This window comes from Larus michahellis, chromosome 22, assembly GCF_964199755.1.
Source record: "Larus michahellis chromosome 22, bLarMic1.1, whole genome shotgun sequence".
Lineage (NCBI taxonomy): Eukaryota > Metazoa > Chordata > Aves > Charadriiformes > Laridae > Larus > Larus michahellis.
This window is the reverse complement of record NC_133917.1, coordinates 5,805,237-5,825,592: the sequence shown is the minus strand read 5'-3', so window position 1 is coordinate 5,825,592 and position 20,356 is coordinate 5,805,237. Positions and strand designations below refer to the sequence as shown.

The window sequence follows — 20,356 nt, the reverse complement described above, 5'->3', positions numbered from 1 at the left end:
CCCCCCCACCCCCCCCCCGTGGTGTTGGGGGGCTGCGATGGGGCCGGGATTTGCCCCGCGGGGGCATGAATGGGGCTGGGGGGGGCCATGGAGGGGCAGTGGGGGGGGCGTAGCGGGACTAGGCTGCACTTGATGGAGCTGGGGGGCTGCGATGGGGCCAGACCCCCCCCCCCCCCCGCCGTGGTGCTGGGGGGCTGCGATGGGGCCAGGATTTGCCCTGAGGGAGCTGCAGTGGGGCTGGGGGGGCCACAGAGGGGCCAGACCTTTGCCCGGGGGGGGGCTCTTTGGGGGGGTGCAGCGGGACCGGGCTGCACCTGACGGCGCTGGGGGGCTGGGATGGGGCCAGACACCCCCACCCCCCCCCGTGGTGTTGGGGGGCTGCGATGGGGCCGGGATTTGCCCCGGGGGGTGGGGGGGGCACAGAGGGGCCAGACCTTCTCTTTTAGAGTCTGGGGGCGGCTGCGATGGGGCCGGACCTTCGCCTTCCCCCCCCCCCCCCCCCGCGGGTTGCAGCGGGGCCGGGCTTGTCCCGGCGGGGGCGGGCGAGGGGGGGGGGGGTGTCCCGGTGCCGCCGCCCCGGGGCGCGGCGGGCGGGGCCGGGGCCGGGCTGCCCGGGGGGGTCCGTCCCCGCCGCCGCCCCGCCCGGTCCCGCCCCGGCGGCCCCGCGCCAGGTGCATTCCCCCCGCCGCGCCCGGGCACGTCGGACCGCGGGCTCCGCCGCCCGCAGAGCCCCGCCATGGACCGGCACCGGCACCGGGCGCTGCTGCTGCTGCTGCTCCTGCTCCGCGCCCCGGCGCCGGGCTCCGCGCAGGCAGGTGAGCACCGGCACCGGCTCCCGGGGGCTCCCGGCGGGCCCGGGGCTGCGCGGCGGGGTCGGGCTGCTGGGGCTACCGGGGGTCCCGGGACGGGCGGCGGGGGACGGGAGCCGTCGGGGGGCGGCGCCGGGAGGGCTCCGGGGTCCCGATCTCGCCCGTGCGGGATCCCGAGCTCAGGGTCGCCGCGACCACCCGCCCCGCGACCCAGCGCTGCCACCGGGGGGACCCTACAGCCCCGGGGGGACCGGGACCGGTAAAGTCCCCCGCGGGCTGGGGCTCGGTCGGGGCCGGGGCTCGGTTCCCCCTTCCCGGGGCTCGGTGTCCCCCGGCCCGGGCAGAGGCACCTGCGCCCCCTCCACCCCCCCCGCAGCTGCCGGGGCCAATTTTAGGCTGCGGGGCCGGGAGCCGCCGGTGCCACCGGGATCGGGCCGGGGGGACCCCAGGGAGGGGACCCGGTCCCTGCCCTGCCCCGGGGGGAGCGGGGGCCGCTCCCGGAAGCGCCGGCTTCGCCCGGGAGTTGTTTTTCATCCCCGAAAAGGAAAACACGGAGGGCAGGACGCGCAGGTGGGGCCGGCGTCACCCGCCGACGTGCCCAGGTGTGGGGGGGGGGGACGGGGACGCGCCGTGGGGGGGACACACACGCCGTGGTGGTGGTGGCGGGGGGGGACGCACACGCCCCGGCGCCTCCGCTGCCATGTGCCACCCGCGACGCCTCGGGGGACGCGCCCGGCGACGCCTCGGGCCGGGGTCCTGCCAACACGGGGGGGTCCCACCCCGGCACCCGCAGGTGACCGGTGCCGGCATCGGGGCAAGGGGGCCCTGCTACCCCCCCCATCCCCACCCACCCCCCCCCGAGCCCCCCGTCCCCAGCCCAGAGCCCCCTTTTGTTCGGGGACGGGATGCGGCCTGCGCACAGACCCCCTTTGTGCCGCCCGTGGGGCCCGGGGCAGGCGGTCGGGGCTGTCTGTGTGTTGTGTGTGTGTGTGTCCCCCACCCCCAAGTCCGGGTCCCCCCCTGTCCCCCCCCGGTGCTATTCCTGGCGGCGGGGGCCGGGGGGGCCGCGGCGGCGCGGTGGCACGCGGCTGATAGCGGGCGACGTGCCGGAGCTGCCAGCGGGGCCCCGCGCTGATAACGCCCGTCCGCCATGCCACCACGGCGCCCTGGGGGGGGTGAGGGGGGGGCTGACAACCCCCTCCCCGTGGGCAGGTGCACCCTGAGGCTCCCCCCCCCACACCCCCCCCTCCCCTGTGCCTCCGTTTGCCGGGGGGTCCCGTGCTCCGGTGGGACCCTTGGAGCGGCCGTTCAGGATTCTCCAGCGTCACCCCGAAGTGCTGCTCGTTCCCAGCTGCTGCGGGAGGGGGTCCCAAGGGGGCCAGATCCTGACACACACACACACACACACACACCCCCCCCCAGCAGCCTGGGCACCCCCAGAGCTGTCCCCCCCCACACGTTGTTCCTTGGGGGGTCCCAGACCCCCCTCTTGGGGCCCTGCCGTGCCCATCCCCAGGGCGTCGGGGCTGGGGGCCGTGCCCCCACCGCAGCTGGGACCTTTTTATAGCCCCTTCCCTGTTAAAATAGCTCCGGCCTGGGCAGGGGGGGGGCTGTGGGGAGGCGGGGGGGGGGGTGGTGGTGTGCTGGCCCCTTCCTGTGCATGCACCGAGCTGCCCGTTCTCTGCGGCCGCCCCCCCCCCCCCCCCTACCCCGGCCCCCTGCCCCAGGAGGGGGCTCGGGCCCTTCTGTGCCCCCGCGCTGGGGACGGACAAAGCTGCCATTTACCCCCCGCGCTGGGGCCTGAGTCACGTCTGCGCTGGGCCCGGGGGGGGGCCCCCCCCCACACCCCGCTCTGCCCCCGGGGGTGCCGGTTCTCTCTCTCTCTCTCTCTCTCCCACCGCTTTCGGGGGGCTCGGCCTCCCCCGTCCCGCTGGCCACAATCGCCCCTTTGTGCGGCTGCGGGGAGGGGGCCGCATCCTGCCCCCGCGCACAAAGGGGGCCCTGTCCGCCCCGGCGGCGGGGGGGGGGGAACGGGCAATCATTAACCCCGGGGTCCCCTTGGCGCCCACCGCCCCACCCCGAGCTCTGGGGGCACCCAGGCATCCGGGCCCCCGTCGTCCCCCCCCACCATGTCCCCACCATTCTGGACCCCCGGGCGTCGAGGCGGGACGCGCTGGCCGGGTCCGAAGTCCGGGGCGTCGCGGGGGTGTGCCGTGCCGTTGGGGGGGGGCCATGCCCGCGGCACCCGCCTTGCGCAACCCTCGCCCGGCCGGTTGGGGCAGGGAGGGGAGGGGAGGGCGGGGGAGCACCCGTCACCCCCCCCCCGGGGCAACGCCACCCCCACGGCGGGGACGAGGCGGGGGACGAGGCGGGGGGGACCACCGGGGGGGGGGGGCAGGGACGCCATGGGGCGACCGCTGTGGCTACCATGGGGGGGGACACACCGTTGGGGGGCACAGGGATGCCATGGGGGCGTCAGCATGGCCAGCGTGGGGGGGGCCAGGGACACCATGGGGGCACCGCTGTGGCTACTGAGGGGGGGGACATCATGGCGGGGACAGGGACACCATGGGGGCATCAGCATGGCCAGCATGGGGGGGGACACCATGGGGGGGACAGGGACACCGTGGGGTGACCACTGTGGCTACTGAGGGGGGGGACGCACACCGTTGAGGGGCACAGGGGTGCCATGGGGGCGTCAGCATGGCCAGCATGGGGGGGGACACCAATGGGAGGGCCAGGGACACCATGGGGGCACCGTTGTGGCTACCATCGCGGGGGGGGACATCATGGAGGGGACAGGGACACCATGGGGCGACCACTGTGGCCACTGAGGGGGGGGACGCACACCGCTGGGGGGCACAGGGATGCCATGGGGGTGGCAGCATGGGGGGGGACAGGGACACCATGGGGGCATCAGCATGGGGGGGACACCACGGGGGGGCCAGGGACGCCATGGGGCAACCGCTGTGGCTACCGTGGGGGTTGACACACCGTTGGGGGGCACAGGGATGCCATGGGGGCGTCAGCATGGCCAGCGTGGGGGGGGGACAGGGACACCATGGGGGCATCAGCATGGCCAGCATGGGGGGGGACACCATGGGGCGATCACTGTGGCTACTGAGGGGGGGGACGCACACCGTTGGGTGGCACAGGGGTGCCATGGGGGTGTCAGCATGGCCAGCGTGGGGGGGAACACGCCATGGGGGGGACAGGGACGCCATGGGGGATGATGACACCATGGCGGGGGAACAACAGGGACACGATGAGGGCACCACCGTGGGGGAGGGACATCATGGGGGTACCATCATGGCCACCATGGGGGGGGGACATGGCCAGGACAGGAGGGACAGGGACACCGTGGGGGCATCTCCATCGCCAGAAGGGGGGGGGCACCAGAAGGGGGGACAGGGACAAAGAATGTTGAGGAGGGGACGGAGCCACCAAGGAGGGGGACGTGGCCTCCATGGGGGCATGTGGCCATGGCCGTCAAGGGGAGGACGTGGCCAGCTTGGGAGGGGAGAGTGACCCTCACGGGGGACATGGCTGTGGCCATGGAGAGGGAGATGTGGCCACCATGGGGGGGACATGGCCTCCATGGCGGGACGTGGCCATCGAGGGGGACGTGGCCACCATGGGGGGATGTAGCCATGGCCATCAAGGGGAGGATGTGGCCAGTGTTGCGGGGGAAGAGTGACCCTCACGGGGGACATGGCTGTGGCCATGGAGAAGGGGATGTGGCCACCATGGGGGCATGTGGCCATTGAGGGGGACATGGCCACCATGGGGGCATGTGGCCATGGCCATCAAGGGGAGGATGTGGCCAGCTTGGGAGGGGAGAGTGACCCTCACGGGGGACATGGCTGTGGCCATTGAGAGGGGGATGTGGCCACCATGGTGGGGGGACATGGCCTCCATGGGGGGGGATGTGGCCACCATGGGGGGATGTAGCCACGGCCATCAAGGGGAGGATGTGGCCAGTGTTGCGGGGGGAGAGGGACCCTCACGGGGGACATGGCTGTGGCCATGGAGAGGGGGATGTGGCCACCATGGGGGGGGACATGGCCTCCATGGGGGGATGTGGCCAGCTTGGGAGGGGAGAGGGACCCTCATGGGTGACATGGCTGTGGCCATGGAGAGGGGGATGTGGCCACTGCAGAAGGACATGGCTGCTGCGGGGTGGGGGGGGACAGACGGACACGTGGCCACCACGGGGGTGCCGTGGTCGCGGTGGGGGACAGGGTGCTGTGCCCGCAGTGTGCGCGGGGACGCTGAACGGGCTGAGCGTGACGGGGGACGCGCAGCACCAGTACCAGACGCTGCACAAGATGTACAACAACTGCGAGATCGTCATGGGCAACCTGGAGATCGTCCTCATCGACCACACGCAGGACCTCTCCTTCCTGCAGGTGACCTTGGGGCGGGGGGACGGGGACGGGGGACACACACACACACACACACAGACAGGGGGGGTCGGCGCCCGCCGGGGCTGACGCCTGTCGCCGTCCCGCAGACCATCCGGGAGGTGACGGGCTACATCCTCATCGCCATGAACGTCTTCGCCTCGCTGCCGCTGCACAACCTGCGCGTCATCCGGGGCACCCAGTTCTACGAGGAGAAGTACGCGCTCTTCGTCCTGCTCAACTACAACCTCAACGCCACCCACGCCCTGCGCCAGCTCGGCCTCAACCAGCTCACAGGTGGGACACCACCACCCCCCCCCACGCCGAGACACCCCCGCACCCCTGTCCTGGGAGCTGGCCCCGAGCCGTGCCAAACCGCCCTGGTCCCCATCCAGAGCGGTGCCACCCCCCCCGTGCCTTGTGGTCCCCATCCCAGAGTGACTGGGTGTCCCCCCGTGGTCCCCATCCAGAGTGGTGCCACCCCCCGGTGCGCCCTGGGGCCGTACCGTCCCCACCGTGTGTCCCATGGTCCCCATCCAGAGCGGTGCCACCCACCGGTGCACCCTGGCGCCATATTGTCCCCCCATGTGTCCCATGGTCTCCATCCAGAGCGGTGCCACCCGCCCCATGCCTTGCGGTCCCCATTCCAGAGTGACTGGGTGTCCCCCCATGGTCGCCATCCCAGATTGGTGCCACCCCCCGGTGCGCCCTGGGGCCGTGCTGGCTCCCCCGTGTGTCCCATGGTCCCCATCCCAGAGCAGTGTCACCCCCATGGTCCCCATCCCAGAGGGATGCTGTCCCCTCCATGGTCCCCATCCAGAGCGGTGCCATCTCCCTCTGTGCCCTGCGGTCCCCAGCCCAGAGTGCCACCCCCATGGTCGCCATCCCAGATTGCTGCCACCCCCGCTGTGCGCCCTGGGGCCATGCTGTCCCCTCCATGGTCTCCATCCTGGAGCGGTGCCATCCCCCTCTGTGCCCTGTGGTCCCCAACCCACAGTGGTGCCACCCCCCTGTGCACGCTGGGGCCGTGCTGTCCCCCTGCCCTGTGGTCCCCATCCCGGAGGGATGGTGTGTGTCCCCCCGTGGTCCCCATCCCAGAGCAGTGCCGTTCCCCCATGGTCCCCATCCTGGAGCGGTGCCACCCCCTCCGTGCGCCCTGAGGCCGTGCTGTCCCCGCTGCCGTCCCCATCCCAGAGCGATGGTGTCCCCCCTGTGGTCCCTTGGAGCGGGGACCCCCAGCCCGATGCCCATCCCGGAGCGGTGCCGTCTCTCCGTGGATCCCCATCCCGGAGCAGTGCCGTCCCCAGGTGGGGGGGCGGTGGTGGTGGGACCGCAGCCCCCCGTCACCCACCGGCCGTGTCCCCCCCCCCGTCCCCCCCCCCCAGAGATCCTGGCCGGTGGCGTCTACATCGAGAAGAACGCGCAGCTCTGCCACGTGGAGACGGTGGAATGGCGGGACATCATGCGGGACCCCCGCCTGGAGCCCGTCGTGCGGGACAACGGCAAGGCCTGTGCGTTGGAGGGGGGGGCGGGGGGGAGGGTGGGGGGGGGCGCGGGGGGGTGACACCCGCCACCAGCTTTGGGGGTGACCCCGCTGCGCTTCCCCCCCCCGCAGGCGCCCCGTGCCACGAGAGCTGCGGTGGCCACTGCTGGGGGCCCGGCCCCGAGGACTGCCAGAAACGTGGGTACCGGGGCCGGGGGGGGAGGTGGTGGTGGGGTGGGTGGGGGTGTGTGTGTGTCCTGGGGGGGGGCCCCCCGCTGACCCCCCCCCGCCTCCCCGCAGTGACGAAGACCATCTGTGCCCCCCAGTGCAACGGGCGCTGCTTCGGGCGGGCGCCCAACGAGTGCTGCCACGAGGAGTGCGCGGGGGGCTGCACCGGCCCCCTCCAGACACACTGCTTCGTACGTGTGTGCGCGTGTCCCCCCCCCCTACAACGGCACCCCCAGGGCGGGCGGGGGGCGATGCCAAGCAGCATCCCCGTGTCCGGCTGTCCATGGATCCCCCCCCTCTGCCCGCCCACCCGTGTCCCTCTGTCAGCCCCACTGGGGAGGGAGCTCGTCCGTGTGTGTGTCCCCCCAGGGCGTGGGGGGGGACACGGGACTGTCCCTGCGGGGTGGGGGAGGCGTCTGGGTGTCCATCCCTCCCTCCCTCCCTCTGTCCATTCCTCTTTCTGTCCACCCATATGCCCACCCATCCCTCCCTGCATCCCTCTGTCCACCCCTCCGTCCTTCCATCCACCCGTCACGCTGTCCCTCCCTCCCTCTCTCTATCCCTGCATCCCTCCTCCGTCCCTCTGTCCCTCCATCCATTTCTCCATCCTTCCCTCCATCCCTCTGTCTATCCCTCCATCCGTCCTTCCCTCTGTTCCTCCGTCCTTCCCTCCATCCCTACGTCTATCCCTGCATCCATCCCTCCATCCTTCCCTCCATCCATCCCTCCATCCCTGCATCCCTCCCTCCCTCCCTCCATCTCTCCATCCTTCCCTCCATCCCTCTCTCCATCCCTCCATGCCCATGGGAAGGGTCCCCACCCCGGGGTTGGGCGCAGGGCGACGCTGTCCCTGCGTGGCGAGAGGTGTCCGTGCCTCCCCGTGCCCGTCCGTCCCTGCATCCCCCCATCATCCCTTGTCCCTGCATCCCCCTGTTGTCCCTTGTCCCCCTGCCTCCACCCAGCCCTCCGTCCCTCCGTCCCGCAGGCCTGCCGGCACTTCAACGACAGCGGGGCGTGCGTCCCACTCTGCCCCCAGCCCCTCATCTACAACAAACTCACCTTCCAGCTGGAGCCCAACCCCGACACCAAGTACCAGTACGGGGGCATCTGCGTCCGGAGCTGCCCGCGTGAGCCGGGGCGCAGCGGGGGGGAACCGCCGGGGTTGGGGGGGACATGATGCTGGGGGCAGGGGGGTTGTTTGGGGTGTCAGGGACCGGGCTTTGACCGCGAGGGTCTCCCCGCAGACAACTTCGTGGTGGACCAGAGCTCCTGCGTCCGCGCCTGCCCCAACGATAAGATGGAGGTGGAGAAGAACGGGCTGAAGATGTGCGAGCCCTGCTCGGGGCTGTGTCCCAAGGGTAGGGGGCAGCGGGGGAGGGGGGGGTGAGGGGGGGGGGGGGAAGGCGGTGGGGGACGCGGGACAAACCCTCACCGTCCCCACCTTGTCCCCGTCCCACAGCCTGCGAGGGCACCGGCGCCGGCAGCAAATACCAGACCGTGGATTCCAGCAACATCGACACCTTCGTCAACTGCACCAAGATCTTGGGCAACCTGGATTTCCTCATCACCGGCCTGGAGGGGTGAGGGCTGGGGGGGGGGCGGGCTGGGGGCCAGGGGGTGCATTCCCCCCCCACCCCCGCCCCTTGCCTCCAGCCCCGGCTGACGGCTCCGGCTCCGCAGGGATCCCTGGCGCAACATCTCGGCGCTGGATCCCGAGAAGCTGAACGTCTTCCGGACGGTGCGGGAGATCACGGGTGAGCGGGGCTGGGGGACACCAGGGCTGGAGGGGACACCGGGACCCCCACCCTGAGACACCGCCCCCCCTTCCCGCGGCCACCCTGACCCCTGCCTTCACCCCCCCCAGGGTACCTGAACATCCAGTCCTGGCCCAAGCACATGCACAACTTCAGCGTCTTCTCCAACCTCGTCACCATCGGGGGACGGAGCCTCTACAAGTGAGTCCCCGTCCCCGCAGCCCCCGACCCGGCGTCTCACCCCCCCCCGCCATATGTCCTGCATCTCCCGGCATCTCTTGTCCCTGCGTCCCCCCTGGTTGTCCCTTGTCCCTGCCTCCTTCGCTATCATCCCCCATCCCTGCATCCCCCCGTTGTCCCCCATCCCTGCGTCCCCCCGTTCTCCTGTGTCCCTGCATCCCCACATTGTCCCGTGTCCCTGCATCCGTGTCCCTGCATCCGTGTCCCTGCATCCCTGTCCCAGCATCCCACATCATCCCTTGTCCCTGCATCCCCCCATCATCCCTGTCCCATCATCCCCCCATCATCCCATGTCCCTGCGTCCCCCTGTTGTCCTGTGTCCCTGCGTCTCCCCGTTGTCCCATGTCCCTGCATTTCCCCCCCCACCATCCCTGCATCCCACATCATCCCTGGTCCCTGCATCCCCTCTGTTGTCCCTTGTCCCTGCATCCCTGTCCCAACATCCCCCCATCATCCCATGTCCCTGCGTCCCCCGGTTGTCCTGTGTCCCTGCATCTCCCCATTGTCCCGTGTCCCTGCATTCCCCCCCCATCCATGCATCCCACATCATCCCTTGTCCCTGCATCCCTTGTCCCTGCATCCCTGTCCCTGCATCCCTGTCCCTGCATCCGCCCATCATCCTATGTCCCTGCCTCCCCCACATTGTCCCCCATCCCTGGATCCCCCCGTCATCCCTTGTCCCTGCATCCACCTGTTGTCCCATGTCCCTGCATCCCCCCCCATCCCTGCATCCCCCTGTTGTCCCTTGTCCCTGCATCCCTGTCCCAGCATCCCGCATCATCCCATGTCCCTGCATCCCTCCGTTGTCTCCCATCCCCACATCCCCATCCCTGCCTGTCCCTGCATCCCCTCGGGGTTGGCAGGACACCCCCCCCCCGCCGCCACCGGCCCTCGGAGCAGCACCCCCCCCATACTCCCCGGGATGTCCCCCCGCCCTGACGCCGTCCCCGCAGCCGGGGTTTCTCGCTGCTGATCATGAAGAACGAGAACGTGACGTCGCTGGGGCTGCGCTCGCTGCGGGAGGTGAGCGCGGGCAGGGTCTACATCACCGAGAACCGCCGGCTCTGCTACCTCCACACCGTGCAGTGGGCGGCCCTCAGCCGCCGCCGCGCCGACCTCGACATCCGCAACAACAAGCCCCGCAGCAAGTGCCGTGAGTGGGGCCGGGGGCGGAAGGGAAGCTGGGGACCCTGGGGACCCTCGGGGACCCCCCTGTTGAGGTCCCTCCGGTCCCTCCCCGCAGAGCAAGAGGGGAAGGTGTGTGACCCGCTGTGCTCCGCCGAGGGCTGCTGGGGCCCCGGCCCCGCTCAGTGTCTGTCCTGCCGCCACTACAGCCGCCGCGGCGTCTGCGTGCCCTCCTGCCGCTTCACCGAGGGGTGAGGGGGACTGGGGGGGGCACTGGGGTGGGGGTTGGCCCCATGGAGGGCGTGGAGGTGGGGTTGGTTCCATTGAGGGCGTTGGGTTGGGGTTGGCGCCATTGAGGGCGTTGGGTTGGGATTGGCTCCATCGAGGTCATCAAGGTGGGGTTGGGTCCATCAAGGGCATCAGGGTGGGCATCAAGGTGGGGCTGGCTCCACTGAGGACATTGGGTTGGGGTTGGCTCCATGGAGGGCATCAAGGTGGGGTTGGCTCCATCGAGGGCATCAGGGTGGGCATCAATGTGGGGTTCGCTCCATGAAGGGTGTCGAGGTGGACAACAGGATGGGGTTGGCTCCATGGAGGGCATTGGGTTGGGGTTGGCTCCATGAAGGTCATCAAGGTGGGGTTGGCTCCATTGAGGACATTGGGTTGGGATTGGCTCCATCAAGGGCATCGGGGTGGGCATCGGGGTGCAGTTGGCTCCACGGAGAGCATCAAGGTGTGGTTAGCTCCATGGAGGGCATAGAGGTGGGCATCAAGGTGGGGTTGGCTCCATGGAGGGCATCAGGGTGGTCATCAGGGTGGTCATCAGGGTGGTCATCAGGGTGGGGATGGCTTCATGACGGGTGTCAAGGTGAACATCAGGGTGGGATTGGCCCCATGGAGGGCATCGAGCTGGGGTTGGCTCCATTGAGGGCATCAAGGTGGGCATCAGGGTAGGGTTGGCTCCATGGAGGGCACCAGGGTGCGGTTGGGTCCACAGAGAGCATCGGGGTGGGTCCTGGGGTGGGCACCAGAGGGAGATCAGCTCCAGGATGGGCACAGGGAGCAGGATTGACCCCAGGGTGGGCAGCGGGGTCAGCACCAGGGCGGGATGGACACTGGGGTGGGAACAACCCCAGGGTGGGCTGGACCCCAGGGTGGGCACTGGTGTGGGCCGGGACGCCTGGGTGGGCTGGTGACCTCGCCTTGTCCCCCCAGGGAGACTCGGGAGTTCGCCCAGGGGGGCGAGTGCTTCGAGTGCCACCCCGAGTGCGAGCGCATAGAGGGCAACGTCACCTGCAACGGCTCGGTAGGGCTGCGGCCGGGGACCCGCGGTGGCGGCAGCGGCGGTGACGTCCCCGCGGGTCCTGACAACGTCCCCCCCCCCCAACTCCCACCCCCCCAGGGCGCCGACACCTGCACCCGCTGCGCCCACTACCGCGACGGGCCCCACTGCGTGGAGAGCTGCCCCGAGGGCATCCTGGGCGAGCGCGGCCCCATCTACAAGTACCCCGACGCCAGCCGCGAGTGCCGGCCCTGCCACGAGAACTGCACCCGCGGGTGCGCTGGGGCGGGGGGGCTGGGGGGGGCTCCGGCACCGTAGGAGGGGACAACCCCCCCCCCCCAAACTCCGGGGCTCCGTCTCACTCCCGGCTCCGTCATCTCCGTCTCCGCAGGTGCCTGGGGCCGCTGCTGCGGGACTGCCTGGGGGAGCCCCTGCCCGTCTCCAGGTACCGCGGGGTGGGGGGGCTCCCCGGGCCGGGCCGGGCTGCGCCGTGCCGTGCCATGCCATGCCATGCCCTACTGCGTGGTGCCGTGCCGTGCCGTGCCGTGCTCTGGTGTCCCGTGCCATGCCCTGCTGCACTGTGCCATGCTGTGCTATGTCCTGGTGTCCCGTGCCGTGCTCTGGTGCACTGCCGTGCCATGCCCTGCTGCGCTGTGCCGTGCCGTGCCATGCCCTGGTGTCCTGTGCCATGCCCTGCTGCACTGTGCCATGCCCTGGTGTATGGTGCCCTGTTCTGGTGTCCCGTGCCATGTCCCGGTGTCCCATGCCGTGCCCTGGTGCACCGTGCTGTGCCATGCCCAGCTGCACCGTGCCGTACCATGCCCTGCTGCGTGGTCCCGAGCTGTGCCGTGCCGTGCTGCACCATGTCATGGCGTGCCCCGCTGTGCCATGTCCTGGTGTCCCATGCCATGCCCTGGTGTCCCGTGCCGTGCCCTGGTGTCCCGTGCCGTGCCATGCCGCCGTGTGCTCTGGCGTGCCGCACCGCTCCGTGCCGTGCCCCACTGTTCCCTGCTGCCCCACTCAGGGGCCTTTCCCTGCCCACCTTGGTGCTGGGGCACCTCCTGCCCTGGCCGTGCCGTCCCCCCCCCAGCCATATGTGCCCGGGCCGCCGAGCCCTGCTCGCCCCCACCAGCCCCAGGGTTGGGGGTCCCGGCCGCCCCCGTGGCACCGGGGCCGCTGGGAAGCGCGTGGGCAGCGGCGGTGGGGGGCCGGGACCTGCCGGCATTGGGAGCTCAGCCCCGGCCTCCGCGTCCCCCCCCACCCAGGAAAACGCCGACGGTGATCGCGGTGATGGTGGTCGGGGGGCTCTTCCTCTCCTGCTCCTGCGTCCTCCTCGCCCTGCTCTACTGGCGGGGCAAGAAGATCCAGAAGAAGCGGGCGATGCGGCGCTACCTGGAGAGGGGGGAGGTGAGGGGACGGCCATACCCGGGGGTGGGGGGGGCCCAGGGGTAGCCGGGGTGGGGCACAGGGAGGGGGTTTGACAGGTGGGAGGGCTGTGAGACCTGTCCCTGTCCCTGTCCGTCCCTGTCCCCATCCCTGTCTGGAGCCATCCCCATCCTTCTCCATCCCTCTCCATCCCCATCCTTCCTCATCCTTCTCCATCCCTCCCCATCCTTCTCCATCCCTCTCCATCCCCATCCTTCTCCATCCCCATCCCTCTCCATCTTTGTCCATCCCTCTCCATCCCCATTGTTCCTCATCCTTTTCCATCCCTCTCCATCTTTCTCCATCCCCATCCTTCTCCATCCCTCTCCATCCTTTTCCATCCATCCCCATCCTTCTCCATCCCCATCCCTCTCCGTCCCCATCCCTCTCCGTCCTTCTCCATCCCTTTCCATCCCCATCGTTCCTCATCCTTCTCCATCCCTCTCCATCCCTCTCCATCCCCATCCCTCCCCATCTCTCTCCGTCCCCATCCTTCCCCATCCTTTTCCATCCTTCTCCATCCCCTTCTCCATCCCTCCCAGTCTTTCTCTGTCCCCATCCACCTCCATCCCAGGACTCCGTCCCCATCCCTGTCTGCTTCCGTCCCTTCCCGTCCCTGTCCCTGTCCCCGTCCCCGTCCCTGTCCCCGTCCCCATCTCCGTCTCCACCCGGCAGAGCCTGGAGCCGCTGGACCCCAGTGAGAAAGCCAACAAGGTGCTGGCCCGCATCTTCAAGGAGACGGAGCTGAAGCGGCTGAAGGTGCTGGGCTCCGGCGTCTTCGGGACCGTGCACAAGGTGAGCTGGGGGCGGGGGGGGGGGCTCGATGCGGGGGGCTCGGCCGGGGCCAGGCACGGCACCCACCGGGGCACCTCGTCCCCCCCGCAGGGCATCTGGATCCCGGATGGCGACTCCGTCAAGATCCCGGTGAGCATCAAGGTGATCCAGGACGGCAGCGGGCAGCAGTCCTTCCACGCCGTCACCGACGTAAGCCCGCGAGTCGGGGCCGGGGGGGGGGAAACGGGCCAGACCCTGCTCCCCGGGGGGACCCCACAGGTGGCTCGGGGGTGGGTGGTGGGGGGGTGTGTGTGTGTGTGTGTCTCAGCCGCCGTCCCCCGTCCCCGCAGCACATGCTGGCCATCGGCAGCCTGGACCATGCCTACATCGTGCGGCTGCTGGGCATCTGCCCCGGCCCCCAGCTGCAGCTGGTGACGCAGCTCCTGCCCCTGGGCTCCCTCCTCGACTACGTCCGCAAGAACCGCCACAGCATCAGCCCCCAGCTCCTGCTCAACTGGTGCGTCCAGGTGGCCAAGGTGAGCGTGTCCCCCCAGCCCGCCGTGGGGGGGGGTGGGGGTGCGTGTCGTGGCGGGGGGGGGCAGGGATGGGACGGGACGGGATGGGGGGACAGTCCCCAGGACCCCGCTGAGCCTCCCCGGGGGGTCCCGCAGGGGATGTACTACCTGGAGGAGCACCGCATGGTGCACCGCAACCTGGCCGCCCGCAACGTCCTGCTCAAGTCCCCCAGCCAGGCGCAGGTGGCCGATTTCGGCATCGCCGACCTCCTCTACCCCGACGACAAGAAGTATTTCTACAACGAGGTCAAGGTGGGCGCCTGGACCACCCCCCGTGTGTGTGTGTGTGTGTACCCCCCCGGCCCCACAGCCCCTCACCCCCCCCAACAGCCACCCCCAGCCCCATCGCCACAACCCTTCACACCCCGCCACAGCCACCCCCACCCCCAGCCCCACAGCCCCTCACAACCCCCCACAGCCACCCCCAGCCCCACAGCCCCTCACCCCCCACCACAGCCCCCCACATCCCCCCACGGTGTGTGTGTACCCCCCCTGCCCTGTGCCGTGGGGCACCCCCTCCCCATCCTCCCCACCCCACACCCCTGGCACCCGCCGCGTCCCCTCCTCCCCGTGTCCCCGGTACCCCCAGCACCCGGAGACGTCCCGGCCCCTCTGTGCCGCCTGCCCTGTGGGGTGTCCCCCGCCCTGTCCCCGTGTCCCCCCACCCATCCGCGTCCCCCCCACACACACACGCCTTTCCTCGCAGACGCCCATCAAGTGGATGGCGCTGGAGAGCATCCACTTCGGGAAGTACACGCACCAGAGCGACGTCTGGAGCTACGGTGAGCGCTGGAAACCCCCCCACCCACCCACCCCCCCTCTCCCCGGGACCCCTCCGTCCCTCCGGCCCCCGTGGGGCTGACGGGGGACTGTCCCCGCAGGCGTGACGCTGTGGGAGATGATGACGTTCGGGGCCGAGCCCTACGCCGGCATCCGGCTGGCCGAGGTGCCCGACCTGCTGGAGAAGGGCGAGCGGCTCTCGCAGCCCCACATCTGCACCATCGACGTCTACATGGTGATGGTGAAGTGTGAGTGCGGGGCCACCACCCCCGGTCCCCTCCCCGGGGCGGGGTGGGTCTTGCTCCTGTCCCCAGCCCTGTCCCTGTCCCCGGGGGGGGGTGTCCTTCTCCCGTCCCCATCCCTGTCCCCATCCCCGGGGCATCTCTGGGGCTCTGCACCCCCCCGGGGCAGGTCCTGGTCCTGTCCCCACCCTTGTCCCCATCCCCGGGGCAGGGTCCTGGTCGTGTCCCCATCCCTGTCCCCATCGCCGGGGCAGGGTCCCGGTCCTGTCCCCAGCCCTGTCCCTGTCCCCGTCCCCAGACCAGTGTCCTGGTCGTGTCCCCATCCCTGTCCCCATCCTTGGGGCAGGGTCCCTGCTCTGTCCCAATCCCAAGGGCAGGTTCTCGGTCCTGTCCCCACCCCTGTCCCCATCCCCGGGGCAGGGTCCTGGTCGTGTCCCCATCCCTGTCCCCATCCCCAGGGCAGGGTGTCAGTCCCGTCCCCATCCCTGTTCCCAACCCTGGGGCAGGGTCCCAGTCCTGTCCCCATCTCTGTCCCCATCTCTGGGGCAGGGTCCTGGTCGTGTCCCCGTCCCCGGACCAGTGTCCTGGTCGTGTCCCCATCCCCGTCCCCATCCCCGGGGCAGGGTCCCAGCTCTCAGCCCCCCCGCCCCCCCCCAGGCTGGATGATCGACGAGAACATCCGTCCCACCTTCAAGGAGCTGGCGAACGAGTTCACCCGCATGGCCCGCGACCCCCCCCGCTACCTGGTCATCAAGGTGAGCACGGCCCCCCGCCATGGCCACCCCCACCCCCAGCCCCACAGCCCCTCACACCCCCCCAACGGCCACCCCCACCCCTGCCCCCACAGCCCCCCGCATCCCCCCACAGCAACCCCCACCCCCAGCCCCACAGCCCCTCACAACCCCCCACAGCCACCCACAGCCCCTCACCCCCCACCACAGCCCCCGCATCCCGCCACAGCCACCCCCACCCCTGGCCCCACAGCCCCTCGCACCCCCCCACAGCCCCCCACAGCCCCATCGCCACAGCCCTTCACATCCCCCCACAGCCCCTCACCCCCCACCACAGCCCCCCACATTCCCCCACAGCCACCCCCACCCCCTGCCCCACAGCCCCTCACACCCCCCAACCCGCAGCAGGAGAGCGGGGCCGTGCCGCCGGCCGAGCCCCCCACCCTCAGTGACAAGGAGCTGGATGACATGGAGACGCTGGAGCTGGAGGAGGAGGAGGAGGAGCTGGACGCCTCCTTCGGCCTCGCCAGCGGGCTCTACCCTCAGCGCCCGCGGGGCAGCTGCGCCTGGGTGAGACCCCTCTGCCCCCCCCGGGCTGGGGGCTCCGGGGGGTCCTGGGCACGGGGGGGACAGGGTGGGGGGCACGGGGTCCCGGGATGTGACATAGGGGTCCCGGGACGTGGCATGGGGCAGGGTGGGGGGCACGGGGTCCCGGGATGTGTCATGGGGGTCCTGGGACGTCGCATGGGGCAGGGTGGGGGGCACGGGGTCCCGGGATGTGTCATGGGGGTCCTGGGACGTCACATGGGGCAGGGTGGGGGGCGCGGGGTCCCGGGATGTGTCATGGGGGTCCTGGGAGGTCGCATGGGGCAGGGTGGGGGGCACGGGGTCCTTGGACATGGTATGGGGCAGGGAGGGGGGCACAGGGTCTCCCAGCCCCAAACCCCACCAAGGGGGTGGGACGCAGGGCTGACCCATGGGAACCGCCCCCCCCCTCCCCTCTGCCCCATCGTCCCATCCCCTCCGAGCCCTGTCGGGACCCCCACCCTCTTCCCGCAGCGGGGGGTGGGCGTGGGGGTCCCAGCCCCTGTATCCCCCCCGTTGGGTGTCAACCCCCCCTGTCCCCCCGCAGAGCCCCAGCCTGCTCAGCCCCCCGGCCGGCTACATCCCCATGAACCAGCCCGGCCTCGGCAGCGCCCGCCAGGTATCCGTGGGGCGGGGGGGGCGAGGGATGCTGGGGGGCTATAAGGGGTGTCCATGGGGTGCTGGGGGGCTGTAGGAGACAGCCATAGGGTGCTGGGGGGCTATAGGAGGCAGCCATGGGGTGCTGGGGGCTATAGGGGGTGGCTGTAGGGTACTGGGGGGCTATAGAGGGTGGCCATGGGGGGCTATGGTGGGTGTCTATGGGGTGCTGGGGGGCTATAGGAGACAGTCACGGGGTGCTGGAGGGCTATAGGGAGTGACCATGGGGTGCTGTAGGAGACAGCCATAGGGTGCTGGGGGGCTATAGGTGGTGACCATGGGGTGCTGGGGGGCTATAGGAGACAGCCATAGGGTGCTGGGGGGCTATAGGTGGTGACCATGGGGTGCTGGGGGGCTGTAGGAGACAGCCATAGGGTGCTGGGGGGCTATAGGGGTGGCCATGGGGTGCTGGGGGGCTATAGGAGACAGCCATAGGGTGCTGGGGGGCTATAGGTGGTGACCATGGGGTGCTGGGGGGCTATAGGAGACAGCCATAGGGTGCTGGGGGGCTATAGGTGGTGACCATGGGGTGCTGGGGGGCTGTAGGAGACAGCCATAGGGTGCTGGGGGGCTATAGGGGTGGCCATGGGGTGCTGGGGGGCTATAGGAGACAGCCATAGGGTGCTGGGGGGCTATAGGTGGTGACCATGGGGTGCTGGGGGGCTATAGGAGACAGCCATAGGGTGCTGGGGGGCTACAGGGGTGACCATGGGGTGCTGGGGGGCTATAGGAGACAGCCATAGGGTGCTGGGGGGCTATAGGGGTGACCATGGGGTGCTGGGGGGCTATAGAGTCCAACCAATTGGGTGCTGGGGGCGACTATAGACCCCCTATAGCCATGGGGTGCCAGGGCAGGGGGGGCGAAGAGGTGGCCGTGGGATGCCGGGGCGGTGGGAAGTGGAGGGGTGGCCGTGGGGCAGTGGCGGGGCTGGGGGTCCGCATGGGGGTGTCCGTCCGTCCCCCCCCTGCCCCCCCACCCCTCAGCCCCGTTTCCCCCAGGGCGGGGGGTGCCGGCCGCCGCGGCGCAGCCGTCAGGAATCCGTGGGGCGGACGGTGTCGGAGTCATCGGAGGGTCGGGGTACGGCCTCGGAGCTGGACCTGGCCGAGGGGGGGTCGCTGTCGGGGGGGAGCCTCTGCCGCAGCCTGCGCTCGCGGGGGGACAGCGCGTACCTCTCGCAGCGGGAGAGCTTCCCCCCCCCGCCCCCCAGCTCCGAGGGCAGCGAGGAGGACGCCAATGGCTACGTCACCCCCAACTGCACCGGACGGGGTGAGGGCCGGGGGGGGGGTCCCCTCCTTAGGGGGTGGGGGTCCCATCCGTGCAGAATGGGGGGGGTCGGAGCGGGTCTGGGGGCTGCCCCTGCCGTGGGAGTGCAGGGAGCCCGTCCTTGAGGGGTGCTGTGGGGGGGGGTCCCATCCCATGGGGGGGTCCCGTCCCATCAGGGTTTGGGGTTCCGGGGGGTGGGGGCTCATCCTCGCAGGGTTGTGGGGGGGCTGCTGTGTCTGTGGGGTGGGGGCACCCCGTCCCCAGGAGGTGGAGGGGGCCCATCCCCGGCGTTACGGGGGAGGGACGACACCCATTTGTGCAGGGTTGGGGTCCAAGCTGGGGGCGGGGGGGGGGGGCATCATCTTTTAGGGGGTTGTGGAGTGGGATGAACCCCCCCTGTGGCCCAGCCGAGACACCCCCCCCCCCCGCAAAGTGGGGACAGGCCCTATGGGGGGGGGGGGGGGCCTGGCTGGTGTCTCACCCCCCCTCCCCACAGAGCCGGACCCCATGGGGGGGTCGGTGCCGGAGCCGGAGGAGGAGTACGAGTACATGAACCGCCGGCCTGGGGGGCCCCCAGGAGCCCCCCCCCAGCCCCGGCCGGCCTCGCTGGAGGAACTGGGCTACGAGTACATGGAGGTGGGCTCGGAACCGGGGGTCACCCCAGGACCCGCCCCGGGCAGGGGGCAGGAGGAGGAGGACTACGAGTACATGAACAAGCAGCCGCGGCTGAGCCGCTCGCTGGGCAGCGTGGCCGGGGGGCCGGGACCCCGACAGGATGGCGGCCCCCCCCGGCACGACGGCGGCCCCCCCAGGCACGACGGTTACACCGACATGCGGCTGGGGGAGGCCGCCCCGACCCCCGAGGAGGAACAGGGCTACGAGGAGATGGAAGCCGTGCTGGCCCCCCGCTGCCCCGGCTGCCGTGGCCCCCCCGGCCCCCCCCCAACCCCTTGCATGAAGCCCCTGCGGAGCCTGGAGGCTTCGGACTGCGCCTTCGACAACCCCGACTACTGGCACAGCCGCCTCTTCGCCAAGGCGGACGCCCAGCGGACGTAGGGGGCCCCCCCCCCCCGGACCCCCCCACCTGGGGGTCCTGCCGGCCCCCCCGCCGCCTTCCTGGGCCCCCCCCCCGGCCCCGGGGCTGTTTACACTGGATATGAAGGATCCCCCCCAGCCTCAGGGGCATGAGCCGAAGCTGGAGCGTGGGCAGGGGGTGTGGGGGGGTCCCCAGCCCAGCCGGAGCCAGGGGTGGGGGGGGGCCATGAGCCCTTAGGGTGCCCCCCGCTCCCCCCCAGCCCTTCCCAAAGCTGTTCCTGGTGTCCGGGGTCAGTGGGGCTCGGCCGGAGCGCCCCGAGCCGGGGAGGGGGGTGGCCCAGGCCCCTGCAAGAGGGGGTCAGACCCCTAGGTGCCCACTGGGTGCCCCCCAGTCGCCCCCCCCCAGCTGAAGGTGCTCCCCACCTGCGGGGATGCTGGGGTTGGGGGGCCCTGGCCCTGGAGTGCCGGGGGGGGCCCTACTGGGGGTGCCCCAGGGTGCAGCAGCGGGGGTGGGACAGGGTTTCTGGGCAAGAAGGACCCCCCCGGGCTCATTGTCAGGTTCGCCCCCCCCGGTTGGCACCGCACTGAAGGTTTGGGGGTTCCCCCCCCCCGGCCCCGTGGTGTCCTCCGGTCGGGGGTGGGGGGGGCGGGGTGAGGAGGGGGCTGCACAGCCGGCCCCTTTTTGCGCCGTGTTTTTCTCCAGGTTTCACGGGGGTTGCCCGGGGTGGGGGGGCCTGGACCCCCTCCCACCTTTCCTCCTCCCCTACCCCGGGGCGTCACCCCGCGCCCCCCCGGCCCCGGCCGGGTTTGTAAATGCTGAATAAAAACCAAAGGGAATTTGAGCAGAAGCGATGGTGCTGCTGTGGGGGGGTGGGGCCTGGGCGGGAGGGGGCCGTGGGGGTGCGGGGGGGTCGTGGGGAGGGCCCGGAGCCGGTTCGCCCCCCGCCGCCATGAGCGGGCCGCG

The 20,356-nt window shown here is 71.1% G+C and overlaps 1 protein-coding gene across 3 annotated transcripts; it reads left to right on the top strand.

The window, feature by feature from the left end:
- Positions 1-681: 681 nt before the first annotated feature.
- ERBB3 (erb-b2 receptor tyrosine kinase 3) lies at positions 682-20,234 on the top strand. 3 transcript variants are annotated; one of them, XM_074565103.1, is made up of 28 exons: positions 682-815; positions 5,067-5,218; positions 5,323-5,509; positions 6,598-6,723; positions 6,828-6,893; positions 6,996-7,114; positions 7,909-8,050; positions 8,168-8,281; positions 8,383-8,503; positions 8,604-8,677; positions 8,788-8,878; positions 9,871-10,070; positions 10,161-10,293; positions 11,258-11,348; positions 11,445-11,599; positions 11,716-11,769; positions 12,590-12,731; positions 13,425-13,544; positions 13,635-13,733; positions 13,874-14,059; positions 14,195-14,350; positions 14,805-14,880; positions 14,980-15,126; positions 15,778-15,875; positions 16,260-16,421; positions 16,984-17,055; positions 18,093-18,360; positions 18,854-20,234. In XM_074565103.1, the coding sequence occupies exons 1-28, from the start codon at positions 737-739 to the stop codon at positions 19,411-19,413; spliced, it is 3,990 nt and encodes a 1,329-aa protein (XP_074421204.1). In that variant the 5' UTR covers positions 682-736; the 3' UTR covers positions 19,414-20,234. The 3 variants fall into 3 exon arrangements, with proteins under 3 accessions (XP_074421204.1, XP_074421203.1, XP_074421205.1); XM_074565102.1 differs by having other exon boundaries at positions 16,257-16,421; XM_074565104.1 differs by lacking the exons at positions 6,996-7,114; positions 7,909-8,050 and having other exon boundaries at positions 16,257-16,421.
- Positions 20,235-20,356: the final 122 nt, after the last annotated feature.